Source organism: Anser brachyrhynchus, assembly GCF_964034855.1.
Source record: "Anser brachyrhynchus genome assembly, chromosome: Z".
In the NCBI taxonomy this organism is placed as follows: domain Eukaryota; kingdom Metazoa; phylum Chordata; class Aves; order Anseriformes; family Anatidae; genus Anser; species Anser brachyrhynchus.
In genome coordinates this window covers 15,953,033-15,970,833 of record NC_137697.1, presented here as the reverse complement: position 1 = coordinate 15,970,833, position 17,801 = coordinate 15,953,033, and the positions used below count along the sequence as shown (strand labels likewise).

Here is a 17,801-nt window from a genome sequence, read left to right as displayed (position 1 = left end):
GAAAAGGTATCTAAAGGAAAATAAGAGCAGACATAAATAAGGAATGGTTTAAGTGAATAGTGATGGTAGACTGTAAATTAAACAATGACAATAATAAAGTGGAAAACCATCAGTCCTGCTGATACTGCATTTCTAGGATTAAGTAGATAGATTTTTTTTTAGCTTTCATTACCTCAGATTATCCTGAAAGAACTCTGATTCTTCAATGTACTCTGCATATTTCGTAATTCAGACTTTGACCACCAGAAGCCTTGGGGAAAACTGTTAATGTGTTGGTGGCCTTTTTTTTTATTATCTTTAAAGTGGGGAAATGGACCTAGTAGGATTACTATAGAGAAAAAAATAAATAAAACAAAATAAAAACATAGCAATTTAAAACAAGTTTAAGCCTAAACAATTCCCAAAATATCTTGGAAATTATGTTACATATTGTTTCTCCCACATTTTTTACTTTGCATTTTTATTATGCTGCAATAAGACAAGTATTTTGGCTTCAGAGAAACATCAAAGCAACAAAAGTGTGTAACAGTATCTAGAATCTGGGATTTGTTTCTGTGCATCACATTAGTAGGAAGGTGTTTAGTTGCAAGAGCCAAGTTCAGAGAATAAAGATTGCTGGGTGAAGAGTGGTCATCCCTGAGGAAAGAATAAAAGAAATCATAAAAAGAGTCCTAGTGTGGCTGAGTAGAAGCAAATTGATTTAATAAGTGCAGCAAAGCCTTTAAAGACTTGTGTGCCAAATACGCAGAGCACTGGCATATAATTAAGAATAATGATGTGACTTCATGAGAAGTAAGCCTTGAATTCAGTATCACAAGACCATTCTAAGCAAAGTCCCCCCAGATAAGGAATAGTCATCACAAGAAACTCCTTGGTTGGAAACTTCATAACAGAACATAAAACAGTTTCTTTAGAGAGCTTGGCTACATTTCCTAAGTCTCTTTTCCTAGAAAATCGTGAGATGGAAACTTGAACAGATAGTTGGAATTCCTTTACTAGCATGTTTGAGTAGACTAATTCTTATAAATCTTTTTGCTTCAGTGTATTTTTTGTCTAACATGTTCTATCAGCCTTTTCTCTGGGCTTTTAATATTAGCGTTAAGCCTTGTTACACTCTAAAATTAATTTCCCAGAACAGGTATGCCAAGAGAAAAAGCCAGGTTCTGCTACTGAAAGGAAATTTCATGAAGTGATACATTTTCTTCTTTTGCTTGCAGTCTTGATACTGGAAAATCTATCCACAGTGTATCTAAAAATGGAGTTAATCATAGGGCTTGCTTGCTGAATCACTTAACTGGGAATCCAAAGCCACAAGTAGGTAGTTGGCTTGAATTCTCAAATCTACAGTGGTAAAAGAAAATTCAGATGTAGATCATATGTTCCATTTATATAATTTGCTTACAACTCACTAACCATATATGCAAGTGACAAAAGTAAAAGTTTTTGTTAACATTGCTACAGAGAAAATAAAAACACGAGTTAGATCATATATAATATGTATTTATTTCCATCAACTCTGGAGTGGTGATACAATATTTCTTCTAAACTGTCAGCATAAATATTTCTCTCCCTTTCCCCACCCTCCCACCACCCAGCCCTTTCCTCAACTCTTTAGTTTTTACTAGGTGTGGGCGAGGAGGGAGAAAGAAAAGTAGGAAGTGAAAAACAAATACGATCACTCCTGCACCACTGTCAGACAGGAAATGTTTTGAAAAGTCCTGGACAGAGAATTAATATAAGAAATGAACTTCAGACCTACCATTCAGTTCTATAAGTACTCTGATTTATTTTTACTTTTTTTTTTTTTTCTGATACTGCAGGTTAACTTGTTAAACATCTGCACTCCAGTTAGCTGTTGTCTCAATTTAATGCTTAGTTTATTAATAAGAAATAAAAAGGCCCAAGAGAAATCATAAAGACATAATCAAAGTGTTTTTCCATTCTCATTAATTAATGTAAAATGTGTCTAAAATCAGTATTTCTCAAAGAAGTTATAATATTAATTTGGCATATTAGCAAATCTTTGGACAGACAGTTAATTCAGTGAATACAGTGAATGTATTTTGTCTATAAGCTAAAGCAGAATTTAACTCCCTAAAATACATAAATGAAAATTCAGTTCTTAACAGATAATCTCTGTTCGAGAAAAAGGGCCTTATGTCTTTGTCTTCATCTATTCCTTGCACTGCCTTTTCTGACTGAGAACTGTAAAATTAATATAATAGAATCGGTGTCTACCTTAGCCAAAATGCTTTCTAATGACAATATTTCAAGAATCTTTGTGCATTTTTTTTTTTTTTTTAAGAATTGGGTCATAGTAGCATGATTTCCACAGTAGCTGAAATAGTCTGTCCTGATAAAATAAACTATAACCAATGCAAAATAAATCCATCACATCTAAGAACAAAAGTTTAAACTGCCCTGCTTTGATTTGGGACACACAAATCTCCAGGATACACAATAACTAATGTATACAAGGTCTAAGAACACACTCTGCCTGTCATATCCTGTCTTACAGAGCCTTTCCCTACCCAGGGCTTTTGTACTGAACTACCCTAGAAAAGGGTTCACTGTGGGCTTTCTCTGCCACTGTTCATTATGAGGGCTGTCCAGGTGAGGTGCCTCAGCTGGCATCTCTGCCAGGTTTTCTCAGCCCAAGGAGTAATCCAAGTTACAAATTAGGATTCTGCATTTGAGTGGATCGTCTGATCCTCCCCTTTCTCTAGTATCTACAGGCTGCCATGTGTGGGCTTCTGGCCTGAGGCAGAAGCTGTAAATAACTTGCTCTCTTCTTGGAGATGTAAAGAAAGATTTATTACCTTGCTTTTGCTCGAAATGAGACTGCCCAAAGGCAGTTGCTACAGGGCAGTTTTTCTGTGATAGCTTCAGTGAACTACAGCTTCTATGCATTTGTTCTGGTGCTGGGATTGTGCTTCCAAATGAAAATACAGGACAGAACGTTTGGGAATTGAGGAAATTGAGATGGGTAGGTAGGTCATTGAGCAGGTCGGTGTTTGGAGAAATTGCTTTGCACCAGAACAATAGACTCCTGTGTCAGGAGAAGAAGAAACTTTATTTCTTCATGCCTTGCTTGGCCCTATCATTTTTAAAGATGGCTTTGAAAGATAAGATTTTCCTAGAAGATCAATTATTTTGGATCCCATTTCTTTCCCTCATGATAGTTTCCAAGGCTGGAGAGGCTGAAGGTAGATAGAGACTTAATTAGGAGTGCAATTTTTATTTTTACAAAGTCTTGTAAATTCTTCATTTTGGGGTAGAATTTGTTTTGTTCTCTCCTTTACTATTGCTAACTTCTCTGCAAAAGTGCAAACAATAGCAACAGAACTGCAGTAAAAATATTAAGTTGCTAAGCTCTCAGTAATAAGGAAGATCAATATGAAGATTTTTCTATGTATCCTCAATTACGAGCTCTTGTGCATATTCATGATGATGCTATTACTTTTTACATAGCTATAAGCAATATTTTGTACGCAGACCTTCTCCTTTCTTCCTTTTAGCAACTTTGCAGAGAGTAGCAGAGAGTCTTCTAAGGACTTGAAAAGAAGTCCACAGGGGGTTTATTTCATCATGTAAGGAAACTGTGCAGTTGCTAACACTGAAGTAGTGCTTATGATGTTAGAACTTCTCTTCCTTTTGGGAGCACAGGGAAAATCAGCCATGAATGCTTACAAGTTGCTCAAGAGAGTTCACCACCTCTGTCCAGAGCCTGGATGATGCTCAGTGGTCAAGACGTGCAAGCACAATGAATAGCCAAAAAAGGAAAAAAAAAAGGCTAATCTTTCATCTCATGTCATGTTCGCTATCACTGAACACTGAATAAGGGAGACTTCAAGGATAAACAGTATCCAGTATGTCATAAAATATTTTGTGGAAATGCACAAACAAAAGCTGCTGAATCAGCACTGGCTTTTCGTAGCTTTGTTATCTCTGGAGTTGCAGTAAAGCTCTTTGAATGTAGAAGTTTTTGTGATGCATTCTGTGCCAGATGCTGCTGTCAGGAAAAAAAAAAAAAAAAAGCAGCTGTCTTTAAATGGGCACTTTCTGCCTGTGAAAAGGTGGCAAAACTTCTGGCACCTCCATTACCAACTTCCATGCTCCTTCTTCCTTTAAAAGGAGCCCCCTCCACCAAAAGGAGGCAGAGGAGCATGCTAGAGAGAGAATAACTTTTGGGTTGTCACTGACAGTGCACTTCTTTTAATTCACAACATATTCTCACTGCACTTTAAAACTTAACAGGAGCAGAAAGATAAATATGAAGCAGCCATAGCTGATTTTCTGCAATTTCTGCCCAGGCAAACTAGAGAGTCCGTCCACTTTTTACCTTTAACTTTTTTTTTTTTTTTTTTAAGTTGCATGTGTGCAGAAAGAAAAACCATTTGTGTATGAGACTTCAATTCCCCCTTCTGATTCTCTCTTCATTTGATGCAACATGATCAGCAGCTCCATTTCTTGCAAAGACTCATGATTCAGCCGAAGTAACATTTGATTTTCAGTGTACTAAAACATTCTATATCTAAAAGCAATCTAAATCTTTCGTTTAGATTTCTATAACCTTTTATGTCTGAAAGTTTTAACACAGTAAGTAAAAGCTCAACAAGACACTTAACTATTGTAGCACTTGAGAAACTTGTTATACAAACATGTTTGTGGTACACCCGTGTTGCATTCACACTACATCTTTTGCTGTAGTACTGAACTTTTCTTTTTTCTTGATGGGTATTTAAATAAAAGACATTTTGATCGAGTGATATAAGCCAGGTCCTAGCTGGTACATCTGAATCCATTTCTTTACTTTTGACACCCATCTAGTGGACACAATACAGTATCACAGGATAAAGTTCCTATCACAGTAACTTTGTGCAAGTCTTGCACATGCTGTTATCTGGTGGTGCAAGCCACAGAGCCTCTCAACATCTCTCAAATCTCTGTGATTTTATCGAATAGACTTCTAAATTTTGTTATGGTCAGTATTTTATGACGTGACAGTGGAGTTATTCATAGAAGCCTGCCTTGGTGTTGGACTAGGAAAAATAAGATTGCTAATAGAATACTCATATGTGCACAAATCTGAGTGAGGAAAACAGAAAAAAATCTGCCAACAAAACCGTATGTTCCTTTACTTCAATAAAGTCCAACCTTTTATTCAGCTGAATAATTAAATCCACTGTTAAGAAAATCAATTTGATAGAAATTTCTTATTTAATATTTTTCTGCTGAGACAGATTTACATTTAACTTCATTTATTTCCATCCCACTTTTAACTTTTGTTTTGGAGCTTTTCAGCTTCTATATGTATTTGAAATGACATTGCCATTAATCTTGCCATTGCAAGCTAATCTTACCATGTGCAGGAGAAAAGGAAACTTTACTGCTGCTGACACTACAGCCTCAGTCAGGTGGCAGATAGAAGCAAGCAGCAAGGTAGTATAGAGAGTAACTGTGACACTGCTGTGCCAGGCTGAAGTCTAATCAATGGCTGACATGTCATTAGACATAAATGAAAATGGTGTGTGTCCTTCATATGAACACTGTTTTCAAAAGGTCTGTTTAGATGCATTTGTTATAAATGCATACTAACACTTATTGACACTTAAAAAGTCATGTGATAGATCCTCTGTTCATCCCCCATTTGTATGTGCTCTAGCAGTATTGTTTAAGTTCCTGTTAGTATGATTAGTAGTTATAAACCAAGGTCTTATACACACCTTTTCTCCTATGATGTAAAACTAAAATTGATCATCAGTTTTAGAGACTCAAACAACCAGGAAAACAGAAGTCCTCTTCCACTTCTGGCTGGGTAGAACATGCTCCACCCTATCAGATGCAGACATAAATTTGCTAATCCACACATTTGTGACCTCTAGATGGCACAACACCTGCAATCTAGAAGCTGAGCCGTGTGCTCCTAAAAGACTCCATTCGGTACCAGACACAGAGATCAGGCTGCTAAGCAACATGGGTTGCCATGAGCGCATCAGCCAGACTACTCACCCTGCACTGGTTTCTAATTGATTGCAGAGTCCCACTCAAGGTCTTTGTACCATTTTCAAAGCCCTTTTCAGAACTGTCACGGACTGTGTGAAAGAGCATCTTTCTCGCTCTCTTTCATTTCCCATGATATCTCTCTATGTTCCTTCAGCCCCTTATGACAGCAGTGCTCCCTAGGAATTGTAAAATTGTTTACCACTCATACAATAACCAGAATTGCTGGATCAAAACTGTAAAGTTCAAAGACGTAAGACAAAAATGGCCGAAAATGGCCACTATGCTTGGCAGTGGCTGTAGAGGTCATTTTTTTCAATCCAGTTTTAAAATAGGAGCTCACACTAATGTATACAAACATGCCAAAGAACGTGCATACACATTAATCCCACTCCAGTGCTTGTTTTATTGAGAAAAGCCAAAATACCTTCTTGAAGTGTTTGAGTAGTAATGACATATGAGTGATGTGTACTCTATAACAAATGAGCACTGTGCTGCCTTCCAGCGGGAGTCAGGGTAATGAGGGTCCAGCTCAGGAGAAATGTGCATGAGGAATAAAATAATGCATCATCATGTTTCTTCAGGTATAGAGCTCATGAGTTCTCAGCATGCAAAGATGCATATAGCTTCCTATATTCCTAATAGTGGTTTGGATTTTTTCCTCTACCAAATTTATATTCCTTCAGACTTACTCTTTTTGGTTATTAGCAATTGTAAAGTTTATTTCTTATGTGCTTTTGTTTTGCCTTAGCAGTGGAACTGGGCAGGTCATGATTTTGCCATAATTATATAGAAGTAAATGCCTAGTGACGACTTGCCAGAAGAGTGTTCATTATTTTCAAAACTCCTGTGTCAATGTCATAAATCTTTTTCTCCTTTCTTTTTGCAGTTTCGATGTAGACAATGGTACATCATCGGGACGAAGTCCCTTGGATCCCATGACAAGTCCTGGATCAGGGCTAATTCTTCAGGCAAATTTTGTCCACAGTCAACGGAGGGAGTCTTTCCTTTACCGGTCAGACAGCGACTATGACCTTTCTCCAAAGTCCATGTCTAGGAACTCCTCCATTGCTAGTGATATGTAAGTACATTATAAAATACTTTTAGCGTATGTTTTGTGCTATCATGGGGTTAATGTCTTTCCAGCCACAAGAAATGCCTATAAAAATCAAAGAGAATAATCACCCATGTGAAGAAATGGGTAATTGTTTATTTCTTTATTTATGCTTGTATTTGTTTCTGTGTTTTTGTGAAAGTAAGGATATCATGGGTTTCATGTTTTTATGCACTGTATTAGCTTTGACAGAATATTAGAGACAATCAATAGTGATGTATCAAAACACTAAAGAGAACTCAGATTTCTTGGTTATTATGGTCTTTTCAATGCAAGCAATACAAACTCAATTTCTGCTTCTTAATATTCATAAGAGAAAGATTTCATTTATTTGTAATTGGTGTTTTTTGGTGTTTAGAGATAAGATTTACCACGTCATAGATTTGGAGGATGGCTTGGTTTGGAAGAAACCTTAAAGATCACCCAGTTACAACTCCCCTGCCATGGGCAGGGACACCTCCCACCAGACCAGGTTGCCCAAAGCCCCATCCAGCCTGGCCTTGAGCACCTCCAGGGATGGGGCGTCCACAGCTTCTCTGGGCAACCTGTGCCAGTGCCTCACTACCCTCTGAGTAAAGACTTTCTTCCTTATATCTAGTCTAAACATACCCTCTTTTAGTTTAAAACCCATCCCCACTGTACTCCCTGAAAAAGAGTTCTTCTGAATATTTTCTGTAGGCCCCCTTTAATTACTGGAAGGTCACTGTAAGGTCTCTCTGACACTTTTTCTACTCCAGGCTGAACACTACCAGCTCTCTCAGCCTTTCTTCATAGGAGAGGTGTTCCAGTCCTCTGATCATCTTCGTGGTCCTCCCCTGGACCCTCTCTGACAGGTCCATGTCTCTCTTGTGCCGGGAGCCCCAGAGATGAGCACAGTACTCCAGGTGGGGTCTCACAAGCATGGAGTAGAGGGGAAAGATCACCCCCCCCAACCTGCTAGCTATACTTCTTTAGGGTAGGGTAGGGTAGGGTAGGGTAGGGTAGGGTAGGGTAGGGTAGGGTAAGACAGGACTAAGCAAAAGTTAAATCGTGTTAATGTAGGCATTCTCCAAATGCCTTTTGAACATTGACAGACATGGGGCATCAAAAACATCTCCAGCAAGCCTGTTCCACTCTTCGACCACCTTCAGAGTAAATATTTTTTTCCCGATAACCTGATATTTGTTTGAATCTCCTCTGGTGCCACTTTGTGCTGTTCCCACATGTCCTGTTATAGGTTCCTAGGAAGCAGAGATCAGCACCTCCTTCTCCACTTCCCCTCCTCAGGAAGTTGCAGAGAGCATTGATGTCACTTCTGAGCCTTACCTTCTCTACATCAGATAATCCCAGTGTCAGCCTCTCCCCATAGGACATGTTTTCCAGCCCTTTTACCAGCTTTGCTGCCCTCTTATGGATGTTTTCAAGGACCTTAATATCCATTTTATATTGGGAACCCTGGACTGCACACAATATTCAAGATGAGGCCACAACAGTGCAAAATATAGTGGGAGAATCACCTCTCTTGATGAGCTGGCTGTGTTGTGTTCAATGCACCCCAAAATGCAGTTTGTCCCCTTGGCTGCCAGGGCACACTGCTGGCTCCTGTTGACCGTGCTGTCGACCAGCACCCCCAGGTCCCTTTCTACTGATCTTCTCCCCAGCCACTTGTCTTCAAGTCTGTACCAGTGTCCAGCATTACTCCATCCCAGGTGCAGCACTCAACATTTTCCTTTGTTGAACTTCATGCTGTTGCAGATTGCCTAATGCTTTAATCTATCTAGATTCCCCTCCAAGGCCTGTGGATTGCCTTTTTCTGGTCATTCTTGAAAAGTGATCATCAACCATGGACCCCTAAAGCCTCTAGAGCATATTCCCAGGTGACGCTCATAACTACTTCCCTGAGAATCTGCAGATCCTGCAGCCCAGGGTATGGTTGGCTTTCTGGGCTGCAGGCGCACATTGCCAGCTCATGTCAAGATTCTCATCAACCAACACCCCCAGGTCCTTCTTCACAGGCCTGCTCTCAATCCAGACATTGCCCAGCTTGTATTTATGTTTAGGATTGCACCCAGGTGTAGGGTCTTGCACTTGGCCTTGTTGAACCTCATGAGGTTTGCACGGGCTCACCTCTCAAGCCTGTCCAGGTCCCTTTGGATGGCATCCCTGCCCTCCAGCATGTTGATCACACCACTCATCTTGGTGCTGTTGGCAACTCAATCCCACTGTCCACATCACTGAAAAGATGTTAAATACCAGTCCCAATACAGACCCCAGAGGAATACCACTTGTCACTGGTCTCCACCTGAACATGGAGCTGTTGACTACAGATCTTTGAACGCAACCATACAGACAATTTCTCATCCATGAGAGATCCATCTATCATATACATTTATTTCCACTTTAGAGACAAGAATGTTGTTTGGGACAGTTTTAAATCCTTTGCATGAGACCAGGTAGATATCAGAAATTAATATATTCAAGAGAAGCAAGAATTATTGATTACAAAACAAACAAACAAAAAAAAGAATTTTAAGAAAAGGCCTTCAGAAAGTTATTCTGTCCTCTCACCAAAGTTGATTATTTTTTTCTGATGTGTGTGTTTTCTGCTAGTGAGTCATACTTTGCAAATATGCATAGATGCCAGCTTGCATGGGTGGTTGAAATCAGGGGCAAATTTATCTTTATTTGTAAAACACTGAAAACATGTTAAATATCCTAGCTTCTAGTCACTTCTAAGTAGTAGAAATTAAGAATTTTTGTTAATTTTTGTTTTGTTTTTGTTTTGTTCAATCTGCTCCAAATTTCACTGCCAAATAAGTGTTTGTGATTTAATTATAAACTACTAAAATAAAAGGCCAGGTTAATAAGAGTCCCCTAGTGAGCAAGGATGTCAAAAACAGTGAAAATTCAGCATTAATATAAACAAACAATAAACATCCTCTTAAAAAAAAATAACAGCATCAGTATACACAAAGAAAATCAGTTTTCATAATAATGAGTGAAATTTCATGTGGTATTTAACTTGCAGTCATTATAAGTGGAGACTCCTATTCTCACCTATCACTTTTAGAAGTGTTGATTAGTCTATCTAATTATAACTTACTTCCTATGTAAGTGTCAAGATGAGTAAAACTCAGGCCTTTACAGAGACTTTGTTTAAGGTCCATACACCAGTTAATCCAAGAAAAACACCAATCCCTCTTGCCTTTTTGTAAAGAAAAAAGTGTTTCCTTTGTGAATGGAGACCTTCACCCAGTAAATCTTCTGACATAGAACCTTTCTTCTAAATGTACAAAAGTCAAGCTTTTAGTGTGGCACCCTTGTAGGGATGCCATTTAGAAACATTTTTACAATCGGGCCAATCCAGTTCAGTGCATTGCTTAGATGAGTCATTTCAATTAAGAATTCAATTAGTGCTCCATCCTTGAACTTGTATTCCGCTTCTGTATTTCCTAGAATTCTGGGTAATATTTCAGTACATGGCAATAAATCATATAAAAAATTAATTATGGAAACAATGAGCACACTTTCTTCCTTGGATATTTATATCTATTCTTTCTGTCAAAAATTTCTCATAAGAAGTCTGCATATGAAGTTTATTCGACATCATATCTGGATAGATTTTAATAGTCTCCTGTCATAGAACTGTTTTGTTAAGGTTAATACTCCTGCAACTTTTTAGGATTGGACTGTATTAGGAAATGTAAAATGCTAGTGGTTTTAACCATATAATGTTAATCTAGTATCAGGAAGCCTAATAATAATGAGTTTGATTATATCACAGAAATGAACTAAAGGGAAACCAAGGAATGAAAGGGGGAAAAAAATTAAAAGAGAAAATAGTGAAGAAAATATACAGAAAAAAATACCAAACATTTCTTTATATATGGGTTCAAGGAGAAACAAGATGTGCCTGGAAAGGAAGCCCAGTGAAGGTTATCAAAATAAAGAAACCACTTTAGTTCAGGAGTTTCCTAAACAAGGTAGGGGCTGAAAGATTTGTCAGAGGAAGCATCACAGAAACATTTATATCACTCACAAATTGTTCTATTTCTGTTTTGCATCTAGATGTATATTTAATTGTATGTTTCTTATGCATGAGCAACATATATTACAAAACATACACAAAATTCAGGTAACACAGATGAATTGTACGTAAGAGTTTAACCTTGAATCCTCTGACTTTTTTTAGTGCTTGAGTTACCAACCTCAATATTTCACTTTATAAAGCAAACTAGAAAATGAAATGCATGCATCTTATATGTGGAAGGAATATAACAAATATTTCTCGTGTTTCTAGTACTCACAAATAGTGTGCTTATAGTAGTACATTCCACTTCAGATGAAACAAAACCAAAACTTTCAGTCAAATATGGAGTGTCATGGCCAAAGACAGCCAGCGGGTGGCAGTGCTAAAGCACTGAATTCTTTATTCTACCATTATTGTTTGCATTGCTGCGGCAGCTCTGAGCTGCAGCCAAGGGACGGAACCCAGTTGCGCACAGCTCTTTGAAACCCCAAGGCAAAATGCTGTCCTCTGCCACAAATGACCTAAAAGCAAAGCAAAAGATGATAACCAGGAGACTAATACAGTCAGATAGTATCCTCAGGAAAAGGAACAGAGTGAATCTTTGCGCCCAAGGTAGTAAACCTCACATAGCAACCAGAGAGAGTTCATTCAATGAGTTGAGATGGAAAATAACAGAAACAGGACCTGAAAAGAGAGAAGTGGAGAGTTTTTAAAATCAGATAGACTACAACATACTGTAAAGTAAGAAGAGTTTCCTCAGATTAGAGCAGGAAAAGAACAAAAGGCAGGATGAGCACAAGGCAGCTCAGATAGGAGAAGGTTAATGGGCCAAAACAGTGGGTGTACTTACAGCTTTTCAAGAAGCAGAAAAAGCAGCAGTATAGTAGGAAAGGGAAAAACAAAGCAAAAGGAGTAGGAGTCCTTAACATTTTTTCAATTAACTCTTGGAACAAATATCTTAATCCTAGAGAAAGAAATAGTAGAACAAGAAGATGACATGAGAAGATTAGTAAAAGCCATTCAAGATTGTAAAATGTAAAGGCAATGTGGTTTAGACAGGGAGATACAAGATCCAAGGCAGAACAGCACAGATGCATTGTGAAGCCTGACTATGGATTTCTAGCAGGGAGACGAGGATATGCAGTATCAGGAAAAGTGAACATATGAGTGAGTCAATATGAGGAATTACAGGGTAATATCCACAACAAGAGACTGGAAAACAAGTTTAAAGGGAAGGAGAATAAGGAATGGAAAATAAAATTTGAAAGCCCCTAACTGCAAGGCTACAGCACAGATTAAAAAAGAGAACAGCAGGAGCAAGCTGAAAGATGAGAGAAATGACTAATGTTGTATTGGAATGATTGTCTCATTACATTTGAAGACATCATTGAAACAGGTAGCTATAAATGTGGATGTCTTGCAGTGGCACACTGATTACTCACCTGATAAACTGCTTTTACTACTCAGAACTTGCAAATATAAACAGAGGAGGCAATGGTTAACACTTTTTATGCTTCTCTTGCTAAGGGATCACTGCCTTGATTAACAGTGCATGTGATCTAATTTATAGAGAATCTCCATTTTAGCAAAACCCAGGTCTCTAATGTGATGAAAATAAATAAACAAATAAATAGATTCTCCAGTGAAATCATTAGCTCTGCTGTAAACTTGAGAAAGAAAGCAACAAGCAGTCCACTGACTAGAGGAGAGCTGACATTTTAACCACGCTTTAAAGGGAAAAAAGCAGTGTTCATAGTTCCCTATGGTACTGAAGAGGCAGACCAGAGAGTAGCAGATGAGACCAGAGTACCAAGACACTCACAGCGTGGAAGAGTGCTTGAGCTCCCTTATGTTTTCTGAATGCGTCTGGGGGAAAAGGTATTTGCCCGGTATAAGCGCTCAAGTCTGCCTTCTACTATTTCCACAAGGGCACTGAATGCAGTCCAACATCCTAGCCTTTCAAGGACTTGGCCAGCTGAACCTCACTTAGTAAAAAAGTAGCTGTCGTGGGGAGTTTTGGAGGATCCTGTAGAGAGGCTCAGCACTGTTTCCTTGATCAGGTGAAATACCAGTGTAAACTCTAACTTGCATAATTACACAAAACTTGCAAATTTCTGTTCATCCTTGCTTCCATCTTCAAAACACCCAAACACAGTCACAAAACATAATCTGTAGAGAACTGCAGGGTCATTGAACTGGTGACCTGCTAAATGGCCAAATGGCCAACATTACATCCATTTCCCAAGCGGTCCAGCCTACTGCTCTTCAGCCAGTACCATCTGTAGATAACAGCATTCCTCTGCTGATAAAATAAATATCAAGAAGACACAATTTACTTTGGGATTTGTTTTCCCTGTAACAAGAATATAATACCGCCTCCTTGTAGAGGACATGCTGCTCTGTTAGACTTTATTGTAAACATATTGGTAAACCACTGCTATATATCTCCAAAAAATTAAATATATATGTATATATACATATATCCTCTCTTTGAATAAGAAAACCTGATTTTGGACTACTTTGGAACACAGAGAGCCTGTGTTGTCTGATAAACATGACATACAGAGATTTGGGTCTGTTTAGTCAGGATGGATTATCCCTTTCTTCAGTAGCTAGAGAAATAGTTGTGGGATTTTAAATTCTGTGGGGGTATTTTTTCCAAAATGAAGTCAAAATAATCTGTAATTTTACAAAGAATAAAGATTAGTAGAGTTATTCTGGCTGCAAAAATATATCTTAAATAAAGGGAAATTCCAGGATAGGGTGTTCCCGTATTTGTCAGTGACTGGCAGGTCTGGTCCTGACCTGAAGCTGCAAACGGTTTGAAATATCCCTTTAACCGGCACATGGAACAATTGAGGTATACTTGCACACACATTTCCCGGTTCTTGACAGTTTGTTCAGTTTTTAAAACTTGCATTGTATTCCATCTGGATCAGATCAGATGTGTAAAGGGAAAGTACTTACAAATATTGGCAGACAAATATGGCAAACCTGGATGGTTACGGAGGTTCACCCAAGGTTTTAATATGGCAATAGAATCATGAAATGAGGATATGTTTTAATCCTGAACAGGAAGCCAAATTACTAGTGATACAGCTTATTCTTCTGTTTCTGAGCCAGGAATGCTTGGATTTATTAATATAATACTGTAAGTATAAATCCAAAATTAGGGAGAAAGATACCCTTTTCCATGAAAAGTGACCTGCATAAAGTTCTGACAAAGAGACTAGTAAAGCAGAAGAAGCACACAGGTAATGAGCAGATTAATTGTACCTCTATTTAACAAATGAGAAATAATTGTCTTTGCAGATATATTGCTGTTGAAATGTCTTATGATTTATCTGGTTATCTTTTTCTTTTTCTTTTTTTTTCTTTTCTTTTTCTTTTCTTCTGAATTTGTGATATAACCTTATGGAAAAGCTAAATAGATCTAGTCAAACTTTCATTAAAAATCAGCTATGATGAAGTACTTTCAATTTAATTTAAGCTTAGAAACAATTTTAATGAAAAAATGTAGTATGTTGTTTGAGACATTTATTTATCCATGCAAAGAAAAGCATTTAGTTGGCTGTAGGAAAAACAGGCCAATATTTTGCTTCATTGGGTTTGTTTCTTTTTCTTAAGAACTTTTAAATTGAATACATCAGGTTGCAGCTTAAATTAAGTAATTAATACTTAAAATCTTTTCTATTTTTTTTGGGGGGGGAGATAACTATCAAAAATATTTTGAAAAAAAAAAAAAAAGACCACTGTGTCCTTTCTAGTTGCTAGAACATTTTACAAATGTGATACAAACTAAAGAATTTAGTAATGTCCAATTTTCTTAAATTTAAGTAAGTTTCAATCATAGAATCATAGAATATCCCAAACTGGAAGGGACCCATAAGGATCATCAATTCCAAGTCCTGGAAGGACAGAGGACCACCCAAAAATAAAACCAGATGTCTGAGAGCATTGTCCAAACACTTCTTGAACTCCAGCAGCTCGTTGCTGTGACTGCTGCCCTGGGGAGCCTGTCCCAGTGCTCAACCACCCTCTTAGTGGGTGAAGACCCTTTCCCTAACCCCCAGCCTGACCCTCCCCTGTCCCAGCTCCATGCCGTTCCCTCGGGTCCTGTCGCTGTCCCCAGAGAGCAGAGCTCAGCGCCTGCCCCTCCGCTCCCCTGTGAGGGAGCTGCAGGCCGCCATGAGGCCTCCCCTCAGCCTGCTCTGCTCTGGGCTGAGCAAACCAAGGGACCACGGCTGCTCCTCTGCTCCTTTCCCTCTAGACCCTTCACCAACTTTGTAGTTTTCCTTTGGACGCTTTCTAATACTTTTATGTCCTTCTTATTATATTGTGGTCCCCACAACTGCACACAGTAATTTTGCGATAACTTTGTTTTGTTGATGGGAAATCAGTTATGTCATAAGCCAAAAAAAAGAATATTTTTGCATTGAGAAAGCTTGTTTTGATTTGTGTTTTAATTCGAGAAATCCTAAGGTGTTCTCATATGCCTTTATGTGGCTGGTGAATAAGTTTTTTTTTTTTTTTTTAATGAAATTAAAATTGATTTTATTTAATGTTCAGACAGTACAGAATCATCATTGGTTTTATGGCTGAATACTAAAACCTGTTCATTTTCCAAACAGAACTCTCAGCTGTAAAACACATCAATTCCCTTACAAAGACATTTAACATCAAGTTTCTTTTTCTTTGGGAGGTGGAAATATTAGATGTTTGAAATAACATGCCATGTTATTTACTGCTCCTGCATTAAATAAGGTAAACATCTTTGGTCAAAGATTAAAAGCATGATACCAAAAATGATTCTTAGCAGGGATTTCAGCTAAATTACAGGAATATTCATATCAATGTTTGCTACACAGATTTACTGCTACAATGGAGGGGATGGAGGATGTTTACATTCTGTGTGCACACATGTGCATGCAATAGTGAAGGATGGGAGCAGTGTGGAGAAAGGGAACCTTGTAAAGAGAAATTTGAATGTTTCTGGAGAAGCTTCTTAGGCTGTTTTTCCAGCTCACTCACAGGCCGAACATATTTCACAATCCAGAAGAACATTAGTTCATGTTTCATCCCTAAGGGCACAAACAACTCTCTGTATGCTTGCAATGGTGTTCATGTTGTGTTAATTGTGGAGCTTGTTCTCTCAAAAAGGAGAATCTGAAATTCTGATGTTGCCTTGTTTTTCCTGAAGTCTTTATATATATCTATATATATATATACATGTATTTAGTGGCCTTTAAATTTGGTTAAGGGACCCCATTTTCTAAACCCTGAAGCTGAGAAAATCTTGTGTCTGGCTCACAGCAAGCTCCCTCAGGCTGGGAACTTACCTTGAGTAGGTGCTGTTTTTAACAGCCCTGCTTTCATTCCTTTTAGAGGAGAAATCTTTCAGCCTGCATTACCAGGAATTTCCATGCAAAGTCATGTCTTTCTTCAGAAGTAACACAATTGTATCAGTTCTCAATGCTTAAATGTATGAAGCAGGGACAAGCAACCAAGTGACTTCTGCTTAAAAGCAGTCGAAGGTAATACATTTTATTTACATTTGCAACAAGCTAAGAGTTTACGTGTGTCAGCTAATGCAATTTAAAATGATTAATAGTAACTCATTAAGCTGCACTAACTTGATTGCTTCCAGTCATGTGTACACACCCATTCATTAATTTTCTCTGACCTGAGCAGAAAACAAATCTATCCTTTAGTCACTGATGCTCGTTTGTTTTGCAGCCTTGCTTAGAGCTAAATGATGATTTCTGTTGTATGAACAGTCCAACAATGGCACTGCTGAATTGGCCTGGACTCTTCTGATTGAGTTCAGCTCTTTTGTGATTCAAAGTACTATACCATCTGGTTTAATATAGTCCTTCCTTCAACATAAAAAACAAATTTCGGCACTGCAGTAACTTCTCTTACCATGCCATTGCCACAGTGACACCCAGGCAGACTGCTTTCTAATTTTAGAAGGAAAACCACTTACACCAATGAAGCACGCTGGCAAGTCCATGGTCTATTTCTACTAAAGGCTGAATAAGTCTGCTAGACTGAATGCAAGCCAGTTGCTTGGAGTTATCGACTGTACTTCTGATGTATTATGGTAAGATTAAAGCATTGAAGCTTGATGGCTATTTGGGGCAATGTGAATCATCAAATCATAAAATAGTTTGGATTGGAAGGTACCTTTAAAGATAATCTAGTCCATACCCTCTGTCGCCACAGGCAGAAGGGGTATCTTTCTTTAGATCAGGTTGCACAAAGCCCCATTCAGCTTGACCTTGAACAGCTTGGTCCTACTTGAACTCTTCCAAATGTGCTATGATACTGTCATAGGAGATGAAAGCCCGATAGTGAAATGGGAAAAAGTATGTATTGTAATACTTCCAATTCTTTCAGTTAGTCTGCTGATTCTGACTTCAGCCCTTGTGACAGTCCTGAATTGATCTTCTGGATTTGACGGGTCTTGGTTCAGACGACTATCACTGAGATATAATTAGCTGCTCTTGTCACCCAGCAAAATCCTTTTGTTCCTAGTATTCTCAAAAGAACACATGCTGTGATGTCATGCTGGGAAAGACACAGTAAGGTACATAGTTAACCAGATAATACTTTCTGATAATGTGTGGATTAAACCTCAGGATCCTAATTCAAAAAACACCTTACTTCCAACTG

General features: G+C 38.2%; 1 protein-coding gene across 6 annotated transcripts in view; it reads left to right on the top strand.

The window, feature by feature from the left end:
- The window catches only part of PDE4D (phosphodiesterase 4D), a 305,421-nt gene that overhangs the window by 166,625 nt on the left and 120,995 nt on the right, over window positions 1–17,801 (top strand). For 5 of the 6 annotated variants that reach the window (XM_080573437.1, XM_080573438.1, XM_080573434.1 and 2 more), the window contains exon 2: window positions 6,893–7,084. In XM_080573437.1, coding sequence (XP_080429563.1) covers window positions 6,893–7,084 — 192 coding nt within the window. Of the gene's footprint in view, window positions 1–6,892; window positions 7,085–17,801 lie in introns of those variants that run through there. The other variant, XM_080573439.1, reaches the window with a different exon arrangement.